The sequence below is a fragment of the Poecilia mexicana genome, unplaced genomic scaffold, assembly GCF_051168715.1.
Source record: "Poecilia mexicana isolate PSO_F unplaced genomic scaffold, ASM5116871v1 scaffold_9, whole genome shotgun sequence".
Classification (NCBI taxonomy): domain Eukaryota; kingdom Metazoa; phylum Chordata; class Actinopteri; order Cyprinodontiformes; family Poeciliidae; genus Poecilia; species Poecilia mexicana.
Genome location: NW_028263378.1, coordinates 25,406,990 through 25,426,315, shown reverse-complemented (window position 1 = coordinate 25,426,315; position 19,326 = coordinate 25,406,990). Strand labels below are relative to the sequence as shown.

Sequence of the window (19,326 nt, the reverse complement as noted above, 5' to 3'; positions counted from 1 at the left end):
ACTAAAAACTGAATGATAAAAGTCTTTAGTCTGGTGCTTTGCTCTCAACTATCCCATTTTTTTAAATGATCATTTTGTTTACAGACACTTCATAACTCACTTTATTTGTTGTTTCTGTTTACTTATCTTGAATATTTAAAAAGTCTTCCAGTTGCAGTGTTTAAATGTTCACTAGAATTTAAAGTTTATTGCTCTTTGAGAACGTGTTCTTGCATCAATATGCCATTGTTACTTGAAAATGGTCTCAAAACAACAATATTATCATTCATCGCAACAAGTTTTGGAACACTTTATCATCCAGCAAAATATGTTATCGTGACAGGCCTAGAAATAATTATTAAAAATGTTAATCTGGTAATTTAAGGACAAACAGTAGACGTCATTCAGGCTCCCTCCCTTTGCATGTTCTAGACGTTTCCCTGCCTGGACCAGGGTTAGGAACTCTACATGCCAGTCAAAAAATGAACTACATTTGTGACATATTACCTGAAAATGTCATGGAAAGATGGTGGGCATGGGGAACCCTGGTGACAACTTAGCATTTTCCCTGGGAGCAACTCTGTGCTTTGACGCTCATATTTTACAGTAACTCATAGTGACTGTGGCAGAGAAGCAACATCCTTCTTGTTTCTGCTGACTGACTCGACCATTTCATCTCCTCACAGTGACCAAGGTGTTTTGCTAAATGATAAAGGACTTCTTTTTTTCTTATCCGCTGGTGAGACACTAGTCTGCAGGTAGACAGGAAAGCAGAAAAGAAATATCACCGTCTCACTAAACACGTCGACGTTCTGAGATGTAGAAACAGGTCTGGTCGACGTTTCGTTCTAATTTAAGCATCACTTTCGAGCCCTCGTTCAAATTCAGCCGACATAGTCTGATTAACTGAATTACGATATAATGAAAGGCTAAATAGACAGTAACTGCTTCCAGCTTAGTCAGACTGCTGCAGCCAGAAAACAGAATAAATTGTTGTGTCTAATATTTTCATGTGTTATCATTCATTCTGTCTGCAGTGCCTGGATTTTTTATTTTTTTTCTAAAGTGCTAGATAAGCTGTCAAATGCCATTAAAGCAGAAGTGTTGCTGACGGAGAGAACAGAAGCTTAAAAGGAGGAAATCCGGGGCATGTGATTACTGATTGATATGCTATAGTAATAGGACACTCAAGATGGGATTTCAGATTTTTGTCAAGTTATTACAAATTCATTAATATCTGCAATACTTTTTAAAGAAGAAACAATTCTGGACTCTGGACAAATTTAAATGGTTTTCCCTTTTTTTTTATCTACAAGTTTAAGTCAGGCTGAAGATTTAATGGAAGAAAATCCACCCAAAGATAAACTTACACTATAATTTATTATTAATCTGGGGTGTGTATGTCAGGTCTGGTTTAGTTGTGATGTTTTTCTTTAGATATAACTTTCCTTTAACTTGCCACATTTCCTTAGGGTTTACTTAGGGATTCCCTAAATGCCTTTCAACATCCAGTCAGAACGTTTAGGGCGGCGCGCTCCTGCTTTCATCTGCCTGAGTTACCAATCCGGCTGTACCGCCGGCGCAACATCGAGTGTGAAAGTCAAAAAAGTCGTATCCCTCACTCAAACCACCACATATCAAGAGGCTGCATTGGACTGTGGTCTATTGAGGCTGCTGTCAGCGCAGAAATTGGTTTCTGCGCCTCTTCTAAAATGCATTCCTCCTCTATGATGGATTGTTGAATGCCTGTGTGAAATTGTGGGCCAATTTGTCAGGACGTCTGACAGCGAGGCTTGATGTTCCCCCCACCCCGGAGTTACAGTGGAGAGGAAATGTTGCAGCACGTGACAAATTACTTCTTCAAACAATAAAATAAATCAACCCCCCCTCCCAAAAAAAAATCAAAGAATATCAGTCAATCGTCGCTCGATGAAACAGCTCTAAGATGTTCTTGGAAATGTTGAAACTGGATTTAAATTTAATGAAAGCTCATGTTTGTTTGTTTGTTTTTCCCTGTCCTTCAGCAGAAATCAGAGTATATGATACACTGTGGTAACCAAAAAGTTGTGAATGTAGGAAAGTATCTAGAGTCACCACATAATCTGAAGTGTAAAGACGCTCCATTTATCTACCTGCTTACCAAAGCATATGCAGGATAAAGATGGAGGGACTGGAGCCTCGTTTGCAGTAAAGTGGGAGCTGAGGTGAAGACAGAGCTGCCCCGAAGCATCAACGTTCCCACCGTCACCTCAGGTCATGAGATACGGACCACGACCGAAAGGACAAGAATCTGGACACAAGCCATTAAAACGAGCTTCCTTCCATGTGTGGCTCCGTCTTTTGAGATTTCCTTGGCAAGTCCTGGCAAGTGAGACAAACAACCCCCCTGAGGGCTTATATATCCTTTCTAGCCAGTGAATCCCATGGGATTCTCTGAAAGCAGAGAGGAAGGAAGGAAGGCCTGATGAATAATTCCTCTGGACCCTGTAACCTGGATAGTTGGATCTCAGACGGACCGGCGCGTGTTCGGGTTCCACTTTTACATGAGCGATATATACAGTATTAACGCCTATTTGCTCTCATGCAGAGACGAGTCAGGGAATGTCAGATCTTTATTATCTGGAGCCTGGAATGTTATTGATCAAATTAACTTGGCCACTGAAACGTTCACAATCCTCTATAAAGATCTACTTTGCTTTCAGCAATCAATTAGCTATGGTACACTTGGACGAATTCTAGTGGACAGAACATCCCCATACACCTAAGAGTTTTTCATTTGTCTTCCGTCGCAATCAATAATCAACGTCTGGGACCCAGAACTCTTTGACAACCACGTGTGTCCATGTCATCAGAGTCAGATTGATCCTCGCTATGCATAAAAGGGCAGCATTACTTGATTTCCAGGCACATAGTGCCCTTTTACAGCACATCCAAGTAACTGTTACCTTCAGTTGTTATAAAAATGCTACATGTGTAAAATATGACTTAAAAGAAATTTGACTTCCTCATGTAATGCCTTAAAATTGGGCCTTTGTCTCTTTAAAAAAACTCCGCCTTCAGGAAGTCATCACAACATGGCTCCTCTATTAATCCTTCAACAGCGTTTCTACCGATGCTGCACTCAGAATTAGCAGCATTGTATAATGAGCTCAGCAGATGCACGGCTCCCCCAGGTGTTTGCTAATTGCTCCTTGCTAGTCTGAAGGAGTGGAGGAGGGCTGCTCTGTGAGGCAAAAGCCTGGTAAATGCAGCTCTGAGGAAAAGCATCGTCCTTGAAGGTGAAGCTAGTTCCAACAAGGCGTTTTCTACGACTAAATGGTTGCCATGGAGATTAAAGGATTTCTCAAACATGCATGAAAGAATCAAGGCAACACTCCAGGTGTGTTTTTGATGAGGAAATGACATTACAACATGATGCAAAGCTCACAAACATCAACTTCACATGATACTGCGCTCTTCAGCTTCCTCTTTGCTATATTTGTTTCCCCTGCCTGAGGATAAGCATTTTCACTTGAAATAAATAAACAAATGAAAGAATAATGAAGGTCATCTCATTTCTGTCCATTAAGAAACAACTGAATGAATTGGCCACTTATATTTGAGGATTTAGCATATTAAAGAGCTCTGGTTGTTAGTGTTGTATGGGAGTCTGCTGTTCAGGCACATTTACAGTTATTGTCACAAACTGTAGTGAGTCCCAGGATAGATGCTCAACTTTGAACTTATTCTGGATTTTCACCAGCTTTTAAAAGTAGCGCGACTTATTTTTAACATGGTTAAGGTTGGGACTGAGAATGCTGTTCTACTAGCTTAATGTTACTTTTGTTCATCCGATTCCAGTCTGTTTGGGATTACCATACCATGTAATATTCTTAGGTTTTAAAGAATCTCCCAGACTCCTTGTCATTGTTGTCTAACATCTCATCTGTTTGAAACTCTCTCTTTCTGTTTCTCATGTGGGACCTTTTTTTTTTCCCTCCAGAAAGCGTTTGGCTTCACCGTGTAGGCAGCAAAAAGTTTCAGCTGAGCCTGAATGCATCACATTTGAAGCAGAGGCTGAAACTCTCTCTCTCTGTTCATAGTGATGTAAAACTTGCTTCACTCTGACCCATCTAAACAACGTTTCCTTATGCTCAGTTGTTTGAACTGTTGATCGTCTACGATTGTTTAGAAGTGACTCTGAAAGACTTTCCCAACTCGTTTAAATCTACAATTTTCCTTTTGAGTTCCTTTGACTTCCTTAGTGTTCGGTATCTGTCAAATGTCAAAACAAACAAACAAAAAAAAAAATTTTATGCAGTAAAAAAAAAAAAAAAAAAAAAAAAAAAAAAAAAAAAAGCGGGGGAGACCAGAGATGTTCTAGAAGCATCAGCCTCAAGTATTAAAAGATTTAGGCAAATGAATAAATCTGTTTGGGCTCATGTGTGTAAAATTCATCCTGTGTGAATTTGGAAGAAGACCCAAAATAAATTCAAACACAGGGTTACGATCCGCTGAGTTTTACTCTCTACAAGAATTGCACCATGGGAAAAATGGTTCAGATCAATCAGGAAGCAGGGTATCTATCTATCTATCTATCTATCTATCTATCTATCTATCTATCTATCTATCTATCTATCTATCTATCTATCTATCTATCTATCTATCTATCTATCTATCTATCTATGTGTTTGTCAAAATGAATAATAAATAAGACCAAATCATTTAAGCCAAATTACTTTGCTCCAAATTTAGTGCAGCTACTGACTATATTTTATAAACTTCAGGCTGTTTCCTGTGAACAAAAATTTGTTCCAATCAGTGACTGGAGTGGTAATTGATTTAATTAGGCTTAAAGGGTACACAAAGTACACAAAAGCTTTTAAAAAGTTAAAGTTAATGCTGTTTAAAGCCGTTTTAATGAGACTCAGAGCAAAGTGCCAAAGTGTTTCTCAGCTGTGTACGAAGCATAAAGTAATTCCAGCTGCCGCTGCACACTGCCAGTCAGCTTCCTGAAAAAAGACTACTGTGTCTCTCTCATTACCTTAGATCATGTCATTTCTTTCAGTTTGGAGTCATTGTGTTAGCTCTGTGATTTAACACCAAGCATGTCCTCCATTTAAGAACCATTGTGCGGCTTCGTTTTATCTTCGCACAAACAGAACACCACCTCCATCTTTCGTTTCTTTTCACTCCCAACTTTTCAGATCACACCGTAAGCTAATACATCCGAAACGCTAAAAAGTAAACTTTCCTTCCCGCTCATTGCTATCGACACCTACTTCAAATAAACTGCTTTTTAGTCAATCCGAAGCTCAGCTGATAAAACAGCCCTAAGGTAAAAGCGGAGGAGAGTTTTCAAACACCATTAAATATTCTCTCCTTGCTGGTTTACAGGATGCTGGAGTCTCTGTGGTGATAATAAAGATCCATTAGCCTTTACTTGTCTGTGGGGTCTTTTTCCCCACCCGTAATATAGTAAGCATATAGGACACAATAAGTAAGACAAAATAAAAAGTATTTTATAACTTCTTCTTTGTTCCAGAACATCTTCCAACATCACTGCACAACATCACGTCTATATCAAAGCTAATTATGCTGTAAATCAATGCCGACCTCAATTTAAAGCTGATGTCTGGAGGTCAACGAAGCCTTGACTTTTACTGATTTTCCCCTCAGCAGCGCGGCGCTCCTGCCGCGATCCCCCCTCCTCGGCTGGCTCTTCAACAATCTGCAAGCTAATGATCAGTGATCAGAGACCCAAACAGCACTTCATCACATGTGCTCTGTAAATAAGCACTTGTAACCTCGAGTGAAATTCAATATTGTCTTTGCTGGAGCTCGGAGGAACAACATCATATTTTCCGCCTGTGCCAGATTAAGCTATTAGCTGGCCGCAACATGTGCCATTAGCACATCATAATGAGAATAATGAAATCACGGAAACATCAGCCGGGCTGAGGAAGAGATGCCAAGAATGCTCACTGCGAAAACAAAGGAATTGTCACATTCCTTTTAACAGGCAATGCAAGACTATAAGCCATTATTAAAAAGATACCCTGTTGCCTCTTTTGCTGTTAAGATTTAGTTTTTTTTTTTTTTATTTTATGGTTCCCACCTCCTCACTAGAACCGACATCACATTCCCCGAGAGAAACATCTGTCAAAAGTCTGAATCATACACACTGCCGAATATGTTTTTGGAGGAGATCTCACCCCACGCACACAGCAGCCAGAGAGGTGCTTAACTAAAGATAGGTCTGCAGTCTGATTATGTGCATTTGTGCAAATGAATCCCACTGGAGCCTTTTAACGCAGTGTGAAATCGCTGCATTTTCCGAAGCGCGCTGAGATGTATACGGTACGGTTAGGGGCGGCGCATACTTTCCATAACCCAGCAACGTTTGGAAACTAGCATGGTGAGGTCTTAAATTATTCAATATGTAGAATACCCGCACGTAAGTTAGTGTCGTTTTGCTTATGCATTCAAATGGCGGATGCAATTTGCGGCGAATGACAACGAACTGGATTTAAACCGTTAGAAGACGTCCAAGAATTGTCCGTATAAGTGACAAATTATTTTCACATTTTGCAATGTGAGAACCACAAAGTCGAATCTTTCTGTTGGGGTTTTATGTAACAGGCTCTAATGAGGATTCTCCGAGGCACCCAGGAGACTAGCAGCAGACACCAGGCTTTGTTTGAGGGGCTGTTAAATTGAATTCGTGTTGAACAATCAGGCCAAGCCGAGCGATCTGTTCTAGTTTCAGCTGCTTTACACCACGCATGACGGAAGCTATTTCTACATTTATGTATCGCAACCAATACCAATGCAGAGCCATTGATTATCATCTTCAGTATTCCAAAGACGTAAGAGTTTTCTAAGGGTTCAAATACTTTCTACATTCCTTTAGTTGTATATAAAGTAGAAACAACTGGAAAGGGACAGGAGAATGACAAATGGAGCTACGGTTAAAACCGTCATCTAAAGTGGAAAGTGGATAAAACCAACGATAACCTTCCTAGATGTGGACTTTCTTTGCAAAGAGACTCTTAGTCTGAGTATCTTCCTCTTTTAATGGCGGTTAGCAAGCAACATTTTGTAGCATTACCACCACATACATGAATGGAGTGTGAAACAGGATGCTAAATATGTACTAAACACGTTTACAAACTAAACAAAACTAAATACGTACATGAAAATAATGAAAATGTTACATTAATTTTGTCTGCTTAAGGCACTTCAACAAAAACAATAAGATTCAGAACTAAAAACCTACAGGTCTTGTATATCCAGCTGAGATTTGTCGTCCTGTAAATTGTGTAATAATTCCCCTCTTTCAACTGCATACTTGGGGAAAAACAACAAAACATGATTATCTTCTTCACATCAGAAGCTTCTTTAGATCTGCTGTCAAAACGCTACAGTTTATACTCTAAATTCAGCATCTGGAGTCAGTCTTTGCAGAAGAAGTTAAATGGTGAAATTTATTGCAACATGTAATTACTCTGGGAATAATAAAAGACTGTTTGGATTGAATAGAATATAAATTTGTGTAAACAACCACCACCAATCAGAAGATTAAGCAAAGTTAGCCAGAAAACCACCATCTATTGATTTCTACAGGCAAAAATACAACACAGTCAAATTGCTGAAGTGGGGAAAACCTGCTCCTATTTAGAAACCTGGCAGACTACAGAGCTCCACTCATTGTTTTTGGAGAAACTTACCAGTATGACTATGTCTAAATACTCTGATTTCCAATAGACATATTGGGTTGTTTTAGAAATGAAAAGAGACGGTGATCAATGACCATAACTGTACTGATATGTCATATTAAATCAGAAATGTTTGTGGTATGTTATGAGAAATACAAAACAACCTACATGCATCTAAAACATGACTCGTGTTAAAAAAGAAATGGGTAATGTTCATCTTAAGCCACAAAAGAGTAAATTATTTTTGATGCCTCTCTGATGGACCTTGTGGTTTGGACCTTTGGACTAGAATTCAACCTGCTGCTCAAATGTAACTAAATGAAAATGTATGGGGTTTTTTTTGTAAAGTTTTTGTGTGTGTGTGTGCATGCGTGCGTGTTTATGTGTGTGTTTATTCTCCATAAAAAGGTTTTTGGAACAAGCCTTGACCTTTGAACACTCATATGAAACAAGGCAATTGCATAATTCCTGCAACAAACACAAGGACGTTGTAAGTTGACGGAAAGGTAAGTGGAGATAAATATAAGACAATCCTTGAAGAGTGGACTTGAGAATAGCACTAAGGTCCTAAATATACATCCAAGAGCTACTAGAAGGGTTTGGACCAGAGCAATCAAAGTTCAGATCTACATCCAAATGCATATCATGTATAGTTGTTCTTTTCCCCCCATTCATTTTTTTCTTTCTCCTTCACGACTATGCCCTACTTTGTTTTCACCCATTTGCAAAAAATCTACATAAATCAGTTTAAAAATGTGAAAAAATTTTAACTGAACACTTTTCGAAGGTTGTGTGTACCGCTGGGGCGCCAAAGCCTCGCTGAGCTGCTTGCAGCGGGGCTTCGGCCGTAGCGCTATCCCCAAAATCTCGTTGTAAATTGGACTGCCACTCAGCGGTCTGATAGAGACTGAGGGCATAAAACGTCTTCATGTGCTTGTTAAGCTGATGGCTCTGAGCACAGCAAAACAACTGAAGGTGACTTGGACGTACGTGCCAGCACTTTATCAGCTCAGACCCGCTCCGTTATGTACTCTGGCGAGAGGAAAGCGTCGGAACTTGTAAAACCGAACTGAAACGTCATTCACAGCGGCGGCGGCAGTTTTACGGGTTGGACGCAGGGCTCGACGTAAAAAGTGTGTCACTGAATCCCAGCCCCGGAGATCCGTTGTCCTGCATGTTTGAGTTGTGTTTCTGGTCCAGCAGACCCGCTGCCACTGAATGAATCACATCCTCAGCAGGTCGTCAAGTTCAGCAGAAGTCTGTTAATGACCCTCCATTAACAGTTATACCAAGTGTTAAAGAAGGAAACATCTGAAACACGCAGGACTACGGTTCCCGTGGAGCAAGACTCAGAAACACTCTATTTTATTTCATATAAAGTTAATCATAAACTTAGCTTACAAGACGAAGCAAAAAGCAAATAGGATTATCAAGCTGAGTGTAAGGGTTGGAGACGTTCCTACAGATACGGCCACTTATGATCTTACGCCTGGCTTAGAGACACAGCTGGTAAAACCTACTGAAAACCTGGACCTGAAATGAGAAAAACAAAAGTCTAAGAGAGCTTTATTCAAAAGACAAACCATACAAACACTTATCACAACCACAGCGACAAAGACTGGCCCGGTTCTGTAGGTTCGCTTGCACTAGAATCACTCAGCCAATCATAAACTGACTTTGGAGCATCATTATAGCGGAGTCATATTGTTTATCCAATGAGTTTAAGGGGGTTGAAATTAGACCAGACCAGAAGAGTTTTGTCCTGTATGACACTTTAATAAATAAGGTGGCAAAGGTGAAAATCTAACATAAATTTACAGAATGGCTTCCAGGATATTTTTGTACATATAATGTATCACTTTTCACTGACGATTTGAATAGTTCAAACACCAATAACAACCCTACTATGCATTACTGCACAGAGCGATTCAAAGTTCATTCTTTAAACATGTAAGCTCTCTGTACATTTTCATGCATCTGGGTTAGCAGAGCTCCTTTTACACAGAGCCATCAGGTGACCAGACTTCTTCTGTGTCACCATGGGTCACCGGCAGCCTGTCTCACACTAACGGCAATTTTCAATCCCTCTAAACAAGAAGACAAGCAATCAAAATGAGAATTAATAGCAGGGGTTAGAGCTTTTTTCAGGTACAAGAACAAAGATGCCTCATATGTCAGTCTGGGCGCTTATTATGTTCATCACTCACTTCATGTTACTGAATGGCACATTTTAATAATCGTGTCAGCATTTCATCAATGAACGCTGTCCTATACGACATGTCCAAAGTGAAGTTAAGAAAGAAAAAAAAAAAAAACTAAAAACGTCCCTTTCTTACAAGCTCTTCCACTTATGTGGCGAGCATTAATTTGGCAACAAATATTGCAACCTGTCAAAACTCCCCGCGCTTGATGGCAGCCTCCCTTCTGTGAATTTACGCACAGCTGAAGTGCAAGCTGTCATTTTGGCAGGCGAAGACAGCGTGGTTTGATCATCCATCATCTTTCTTATTCCTGACACTTTAAAATCAGGGCTCATTTCCTAGTGCCTCCAAATTAGACAAATGTTTGGTAAATACAAAAAGAGCCCCCGCGGTGTTTTCAGGGTCCGTCCAAGGCGACGCGGTGAAGTTTTTTCCTGTTTAATAAGACCTGCCGGAGGGACAGATTGCAGCATTCTGCACGCAAATCGAAAGGGAAAGTGGAAACTTTATGAACATGCCTCATCCTGGCCTAAACTCATCCAAACATGGAGAGAGAAAACACACACACACACACGCACACACACACACACACACACTATTCGCACAATTCCAGCCTGAAAATTGGTCGAGTTTGAATGTAATTATTTTAGACAGGATTTGTGCAGCTACGTGCACGCAGCGGCGGCATGACTTTCTCCTCACATCATCCGTGTTCACACGGCCCACTTTAATTATCTGTGAGCAGGAACTCCTCACCTTATTAATGCCTGCACATTTTGTCCGGGCACAAAGCTTTCGCCTGCGGCTTCGACGCTGGGATTTTCACCTTTTTACATTTTCTGAAGTTACTTCACAGGACGTGGATTGTGGGTGGACAGAAACCACCGAGGCTGCCCTATATGAACACAGTAGTGGCAAGAATATATGTTTTTTCTCTCTTTTTTTTTCTATCCCTCCCTTCAAATAACGCGCTGTAGGAAGACCTCGCAAAAGAAGAGTTCAAAGTGTTCATCAAAATTCATACCCCGAGAGTTTCAGTCTCCGGCGTCGAAAGCGACCTGCTGAGCTGTGCTGGAGGAAATCTATAGAAACAAATTAACTCCACATCTGTTGGTCTGAGCATGTGCACAAGATAACGGGCTTCAATTACAAAGCTCTCTCTCCTAATTGAAAATGCAGCTAATAGCTTAAGTGCTTTCTATCTTGGAAAGCTAAAAAGATGTGTGCGTGCGCGTGTGTGTGTGTGTGTGTGTGTGTGTGTGTGTGTGTGTGTGCGTGCGTGCGTGTGCATGTTGAGGGGGCGCGGTGAATTCCAGCGTTTACTGAACGCCCTCCTGAGTGTGGCTTTTGGCCCCAGAGCCGCTCTTTTCAATGCAGCGTCTCTCCCACTTTCATCTTTCTGCAGACTGTGTTTACGAGTCATTGCGATCAGAAAAGGCTTTCTCGCATGTCAAAAGAGACTCTCAGGACTCTGAAGGAAAAGAAGTAATTAAAGGCATGCTGGGTGCAGAAATTAATCCAACACTTTTTTTTGGTGGACATAAAATTGTTTTTTTTTTTTTTTTGTAAATTCTGGAGGTGAAGTCCGCCTTATTTTGTGGAGTTGGATTATGCCAACTGTTAAGAAACAAAGCTAATAAATACAACTACAAATAAATCCTTATTTAAATGGGTTTCAGACATGACGGTGCGAGGTATGGCCGCAGTGTTGCTCTCATCATGGGGAAGAACGTAATGGAAATTTGGAGTTTAAAATGAATTACTTGTCTGTTCTTTTTTTCATGGTATACTGATTGACATTCAATTGCAAAGATTTTTAAAAACGACATTTCAAAAATCCCACAGGGTGAAATTTAAACAAATGACCCTAAATAAATGCAATTTTTTTCCATTTATGTCCTTTACCAAGTTGCTGCTCCACCCAAATGCCTTTTGTTTGCACCAACAGGACCCAATTCTTAGAAATTGCGGCGCTCATTTCGTAATGTTGGTGTCTTAGACTTAGTTCAAACATTTTCAGTAGGGGTGAGGATATTAACTTCATTTCAGCCAGTTTTATTAATTCCAAAATCAGTTTTGATGTGTTTTGGATCATCGCCTTGTTAGAATACCCAAATCTGACCATCTGACCAAAACTGACAACAATATTTGACAGGAAATTAGTTTAAATATTCAAGATCTGAGCTAAGATTGGCTCAAGTCAGACTTAAAGGGACAGTACTATGTAAAATCGACTTTTTTGAGCTCTACATCATGCTATGATGTTATTCCCTCATTAAAAATTTACCTAGTTCTAGTCCTGTCACAATAATCAATAAATCAATTAATCGCATGATAAATTAAAACAAACTCAATAATTTCCATTGGCATGATTCAAACTATTTTCAACAAATACACCAAACCAAGAAGACAGTTAAGCCTCAACTCTATGGAAAATCTATGGACCATGCTTGTGCTGTATATATGCCAGTGAATTTATATGTTTAACCAATCTCTTGTGTTTCTGCTGGGAGTAGTTGTCAAATATCCAACGAGAATCATTAAAGAAGCGTGTTGATGACTACAGAACACATGTGGTTTGCTGTCCAACTTATAACCAAATGCTAGTTAGGAAGCATGGATGTACTTGGTCATATGCATACATTTTTAATTGTGCACAGGATAGAGAAAATCCCCCTGAAACTCAAAACATGTGCACCGTATTCTTTTCAAAACTTTTTCAGTTGTGTACAAAACAAAAGGACAAGTTCCCATTCAACATTAACGCTCATGATGAATGTATGTAAATTTATAATGGCAGCACAAAATGTTCCAACTTCAATTCAATATGAATTAAAAAAAAAAAAAATGAAAAAATGAAAATGGTTTAAAAGTTCTCCTTTTTGAATCTTGGAGATTGGCATGAAACGCAAAAAAAAAAAAAAAAAAAAAAATCCCATTACATCTTTTAACAGCCCAAGCCGCTCCCCTGAGCTGCAGAGGGCACGGAATAACAAAGCTGAGGGACGACTCGGCTCCTTACCTCTGATGGGCTATTAGTTATTCTAGCTAGCAAAAGCCCCATTAGGTCTGCCGTTTAATGCTCCCACGCCACATTCTCACATGAAAGCCGCTAGATTGATAAGGTGAGCATCTCACCTCAAGCTTTCCCCTTGCTTGAGAAACGTTCTGCCACAGACAATCTGACAAGAGCTGATTTACCTGAGCGTGCTTCTTGTAGAACCTAACAGGAAACAAGCAAACGTTTTTCTCTTTTCTTTTTTTTTTTTTTTTTTTTTTTGGTGTGTGCCAACGTCTCTCTGGTGACTTTAGTTGAAAACGCAAGATCCAAAGCAGAGACCTCTGAATATTCTACAATCATTTATAGGCCGTGTGTAGAATATAGGGGATGAGCTGTGTGGCAAAGAAGGGAGATTAAAGTTTGTCTTTTGAGCTGCACAGATAGATACAGTTGGAAAGAGAGAAGGCTATTTTATGCTCGGCAGCATGTCTGTTTTGTAAAACAGAAGGGTCCAGTGACATTACGGCTTTCCCTCCACAACATGTCCTGCTAATCAGACTGAACCAGAGTGCACGAGGCAAGAAACAGGAGACAGATCCGGAACACTGGGGTTACAAGGCCATAAAAGTGTCCAATTAAGCATTAGCAAATTGATGCTTTTCTTTTCTTTTTTTTTTTTTTACAACGAACGAGAACTCAGTGTTCAAAAATGACCAGAGGCTTCACATCCACTTGAAACCAGACATATACACACATTGTACAGAAAGACACACCTTTTTTTCTCTCTGTCTGACATTAAATCAAACTAAAACCTTTCCTGTATCAAGTCAGATTACCAAAACCATATCTGTTCACGACATACCGGAGACAACTTTTGCTGTCATTGCTTTTCTTCAAATTCAAAGGCTCGATAAGATCGACACTTTAGTTTCAGATTCCCTCTTGAAATGTTCTTTTATTCTTTTGTTGTAGTTTCTCGAATGTATCACAGAAAAAAAAGTTGTTTTGATTTGCCCGGAAATACAAGTTTTTTTTAACTTTTTAAGAAAAAAAATGCATATAAATTTGTTTTGTTTCTTCTGTTGTTTCTGTTTATCATGTCAAAATATTACTTAGGCATTTTATAGACATCTATACACTTTGTCTCACATGTGTGTAACAAAAGAGTTCATAGAACAAATAACAAAAACACCTAAGGGTCAGAAGTTTGATTTTATATCAAATATAAATAACAAAAAGTATTGGTACTGGTATCAGCGATACTGGCCGTGTATTTACTTGGAATCTGATCGATACCAAAATATGTAGGATCGCACACCTCTAGCTTGAGCCAGCATTTTCACAAGATATTTTGTTTTGTTCTTGCATAAATGCATTCATATTGTATTAAGATACATTTATCTATTGCCAGACAGAACCCATATCCTTCCTGAAGAGACGGCTTGACAATCCCTGGTGCTTACATTTGCTAATAATTGTTTGAACAGATGAATGTATTACCTTCAGGCACGTGGAAATTGTACTCTAAGATGAACCAGACTGCCAAAATGCCATGACATCATCATCTGAGGTTTCCCAGACTGTCAAAAATTCATAGTAAGTTTAACATATGCAATATGCTGATTTTAAAGGAAGTATTTTAAGAAACTGTCTCTAACTGTTTTTGGCTTTTGGCAAACAGAAGTAATTCCTAACTGACCTAGAACAAAATAGTTTAGTCTGATTTAATTTCAAAAAGTGTGGGGGAAAAGAAGAGGCATCAGCTGTGTGTGTGTGTCTCATGTTTATGAACTTAAACAAAAGCAGCATAATGCAGTTTCCACTGCAGCAGCATGCCATAGCCCAGCAGAAACCGAGCCCAAATGCATAATTTATCTTTTATTTGGCTACAGGCCGTTATGGTGTTCTCCAGCGCGCAACGACTGTTTGAACTTTGTAAATGGAACCAATGAGGAAAATGCTAAACACACAATCGCTGGAGGCAGAGAGAAGGGGGTGAGATATGTGATCATCAGCAGGTAGGTTTGCAAAGATTTACACACTTTATACGACAGAAAACAAATATCAAAACTCACACAGCTCGCGTGCGTTTGTTACCGCGGCCCTTGTAGCAAACACATGGGATAGGAGAGAAACACCTGCACAGTGACTCGAGCTAATACATTGTTTTTATTCTAAAAGGCTGGCCGCTAATGCACAGATTAATCAAACAGGGAGTCTTTTCGTGCAAGTAATGAAAAATAGACCTGCTTTATGCATAATGCATTGCAATTCACTCCAAAATAAGACTCATATTTGAGCATTTATCATTACATGATTGGGGCCGAACAGCAGGTTGGTCATATGGAACTGAGACAATCAGCATATTGGAAATCAAGTCACTGTGCACTGACCTTTGTTTCCTCATCCCAAAGCAGACAAGAGCACAGAAGAAAACAGCTTGTTTTTTTATATATTTATCCAACAGAGTGTTAAGAAAATTTACCTCGCATGCCTCGCACTGGAAATGGATTTTTGGAGGGCAACGGTCATACCTCGCATTCCCTGGAGCCTGAGATGGTGTACGTGTAAGGTCCCGTCCCATTAACCAGCATATCCATAGTCTCTGAATGGGAGGGCTTGTAGTCCACATAGTACTCTTGCAGGGGGGAATTAAAGGAGCGCTCAGTCTGTCGTGCCTGTTTCTGGCGCTTTTTGACCGCCGAGCGCTGCTGGAGCTGTTTGAGACTGCTGGGATAGTGCTTCCATGACACATAGATAACCAGCAGAATTATAGCCACAGATAAGAAAAGTGCCACGCTGCCGGCTATGATCTTGTGGAAGGACACATAGTCGGTGTCGGGCAACGGTGCGGTGGTGGGGGCCTCGGAAGGAGTTGGCGAGGCCGTCGTATTCCAGGTCAGCTTTTTATCTGCCACCAGCTGCGTGGGAAGAGGCGGGAAATCAGGCTGGAAAGGGGAAGTGAGGGGCAAAGTCGTCGAGGGGATTGGAGTCGGGGTTGCTGTACAGATGTTATAAGTCTCCACCACATCTGTCACTTTCTCTCCTTGGGCCTCCTTAGGGCTAGCACAAATCATAGTAGTCTCTTTGTTGCCCTTGAAGGCTTTGAGCCAGGACACCAGCGGACATATGTTGGGGTTACAGTGCCACAAATTCCCGGCCAGACTAATGGTGGTTAGGGAAATCCAAGTCTCCGCAGTCCGCTGGGAGACGTTGCTGAGTTTGTTGGAGTCCAGATTCAGAGTCTGAAGATTGGGCAGGCACTGAAACGTGCTGGCGTCCAGCACTTCCAGCTCGTTTCCCGAGAGGTCCAGCTTTTGCAAGGAGGTCCACATCCACGGCAGCCCCTGCGTTAGCAGCCTGATACGGTTCCACTGCAGGTAGAGCGCCCTCAGGTTAGTCAGGCGGGGGAAGTGAGCAAAGTTTATCTTTGAAAACTGGTTGTGCTCCAAGTGAAGCTCTACCAGCTTTAAGAGTCCCGCAAAAGCGTTGCGCGTCAAGCTCCTGAGCCTGTTGTAGCCGATGTCAAGGAACTCCAGGTTGCGACAGTCGAGGAAAACCCGCATGGGGATCGTCTTTAAGGAGTTCGACCTCAGGTGCAAACTGAGCAGCTTCCGCAAACCCAAGAACTGATTGGGTTTCAGAACCTGCAGCTTGTTGTAGGACAAGTCGAGGTTTCGTAGATTTGGAACGTCGTGGAACGTGTTGTTCTTCAGCTGCGTGACCTTGTTGGAGCTGAGGATCAGCTCCTTGAGCCTCCGGATCCCGTGGAAGGCCTGGCCATCCACCGCAGTGATGTAATTGTGGTCGAGGTAGAGCCACACCAGTTGACTGAGACCTGCGAATTGCCGGGCTCTGAGGTTCACCAGGCTGTTGTAACGGAGGGAGAGGCCCTGCGTGCTCACAGACACGTTGTTCGGCACGTCGCGGAAGGCGTTGGATTCACAGTATATTATTTTCCCATCGCATCTGCAGCTCGAGGGGCAGCGGCGTTCCCGGATGCCACTCGGCGCTGCAAGCAGCCAGGCGGGTATCGCCACCGTGAACATAAGCCATCTGAAAAGCACAGAAAGACCTAGAGACAGAGAAAATGACAAGGATAAAACAAAAGCAGGATTCAGATCAGAAGCAACAAATGCTCTGGAATAGTGGTGCTGAAAGTTTGTGTAATCAGTAGCATCTCAGTAACACTGCACTAAAAGATCCTTTAAAGGGACAGTATTGTGTATATCCAAGCACATAGTGCCCTTTTATAGCACAATCAAGTAACTATGTTAAGTTCAGTAGTTGTAAAAGAAAAAAAATTATGTACATGTCAAATATGACTTAAAAGAAATTTTACTTCGTAATTTAACATCTTTAAATTGGGCCTCTGTCTCTTTAAAAACTCCAGCTCCTCCTGAAACTCCACCTTCAGGAATACATAACAACATGGCTCCTCTATTAACCCTTTAACACCCTTTTTACCAGCGTTATAATCAGAAATAGCTCCTATGAGCTCATCAGACGCGCAGCTCCAACAGGAGGTTGCTAAGTCTGCTGCTAGTCTGAAGGAGCTGAGTGGGGGAGTCATGCAGGAGGGATGCTCTGCGAGGCAAAAGCACACAGATGAGGAGCTGCATCATGAAGGAGGCGTTTTACACAGCTGAGCGGTTGCCATGGAAGACTAAAGGATTACTCAAACATGCATAAGAGAATCAAGGCAACTCTCCAGGTGTGTTTTTGACAAGGAAATAACATTATAACATGGTGAAAAACTCAAAAAGGGCAATTTTACATAATACTGCTCCAATAAAACAAAAACCACTGGGCTGGAACTTTTCCAGTTTGATGTTTGTTTCTTTAACAACAAGATGTTCTTTCCATTGGAACAGTGTGTTCAAAAGAAGCATTGGCGGTTCCATTGTGCATTATTTGTAAAAGCCCTGATGAGATAATTTTCCAAATACGGATTAGTTAACATAAGGTTTGACTGGTTTAATATGAAAGAAACTGTTAAAGCTGCTAACTAATAATTTGACATTTCACTACATTTTCGATCCCTGGCAGCCATATTGGATACAAAATCCAACCTCGGTCTTTCTCAGTTAGATTTCTGACTCCAGGGCGATTCCTGTTGTGTTTCTGACCAGAGAATCAATCTTCTGGGTATAAATAGAAAACACCATTACCATTTGTTGCCATGCCACTGAAACAATTTGGATTTAATGTCCGGATCTATCACATGATGTGAGAGTTAAAATAAGTAGCCACAAGTGCTTGTTCAGCCTGGGTTTTCTGTTCAGTTTAAACTCAACTGTAAGTTCATAAATATTTTCAGCAGTACTTCTCTTTTCCTTAGTTTCTGTTTGAAACAAAAAATGTTCTTTGGATCAAGTGGAGACCTTTTTTCTTTAACAATGGCATTCTGGCTCTTCGCTCAGGATGCCATTGTGCTGGAGGGCGGCACAAGAACTTGATAATAAAAAAAAAAACTAAAGGTTTTTGTAATTTGCGACTTGAACATTTTCTGTTTATTTGCAAATCAAGCCTGCCTGTGTTGTGTTCAGTTTAAGCACTGTGGGAAAATATGGCAGAAGCCCACTAACAACACTGAAGTTAGTATCTGATCCAAGATCCCAATTTAGCAACAGCTTAAAGGAGTAGTTAACAATTTGTAAGGACTCTGACCTGCATTTGATTCACTCCATTTCAAAATTCAAAAATGCTTAACTAAAGCAAACTCGTACGTATTGTTCTACTGAAAGGAGGCTATTTTAACAGTTCAAACTTTATGAAACCATCATATACTTGGGGGGGGGGAGCAAAACAGGGCATTTCTAGGGTAACTAGGCCCCTGTCAGATATAGTCAAGCATGACAACCACGATTCACAGACCACTGATCAATCCTTTTCAGAATGATTCTGCATTGATTACAGGTTCTTTAAATCAAACTTTATCAGTGAAGCACAAAATGGGGAGTTGGAGGGGGTGGGAGCATAGGAGGATCTCTCCCCAAGGCACCATTAATGCACAGTTTGGGATCCTTAATGGCTCCAGAATATGCATCACAGTGTTCTTCACTAATTTCCACACTCAGAGGTGACTGATAACCACATTCATCAGGTATAATCTGACAAACTGTTTCTTCCACCCCCCAAAGAGAAAAGCCTCCTTGAAATTGCCCCAGCCTGCAGTCATCATTCAGACACCGCATGATGTTAAGGGCACCACCAACAACACCTTTAATTAAAACTGTACTCAGATACACAGAGCAAGGCTCGGAAAGAGTGAACATACCCATACTTGTACGACGTCTGCCTTTCCTCATGCCCAGGGATGTCTTCCGGATGCGTTCCGGCTCCACATGTTAGACGCGCTCGGCGTTTTGCCCAAATAGTTTGCACATGCGAGCACGGGAAACGCACGCACTTTTGCGCCGAAGTCAAACCTCCCCCTCCCGCTGCG

At 40.9% G+C, this 19,326-nt stretch overlaps 1 protein-coding gene across 1 annotated transcript; it reads right to left on the bottom strand.

Annotated features, from left to right (window-relative positions):
- Positions 1-14,901: 14,901 nt before the first annotated feature.
- LOC106925288 (leucine-rich repeat transmembrane neuronal protein 4-like) lies at positions 14,902-16,947 on the bottom strand. Its single transcript, XM_014999545.2, has one exon. It carries the CDS (start codon positions 16,925-16,927, stop codon positions 15,407-15,409), a length of 1,521 nt encoding a protein of 506 aa, XP_014855031.2. The 5' UTR covers positions 16,928-16,947; the 3' UTR covers positions 14,902-15,406.
- Positions 16,948-19,326: the final 2,379 nt, after the last annotated feature.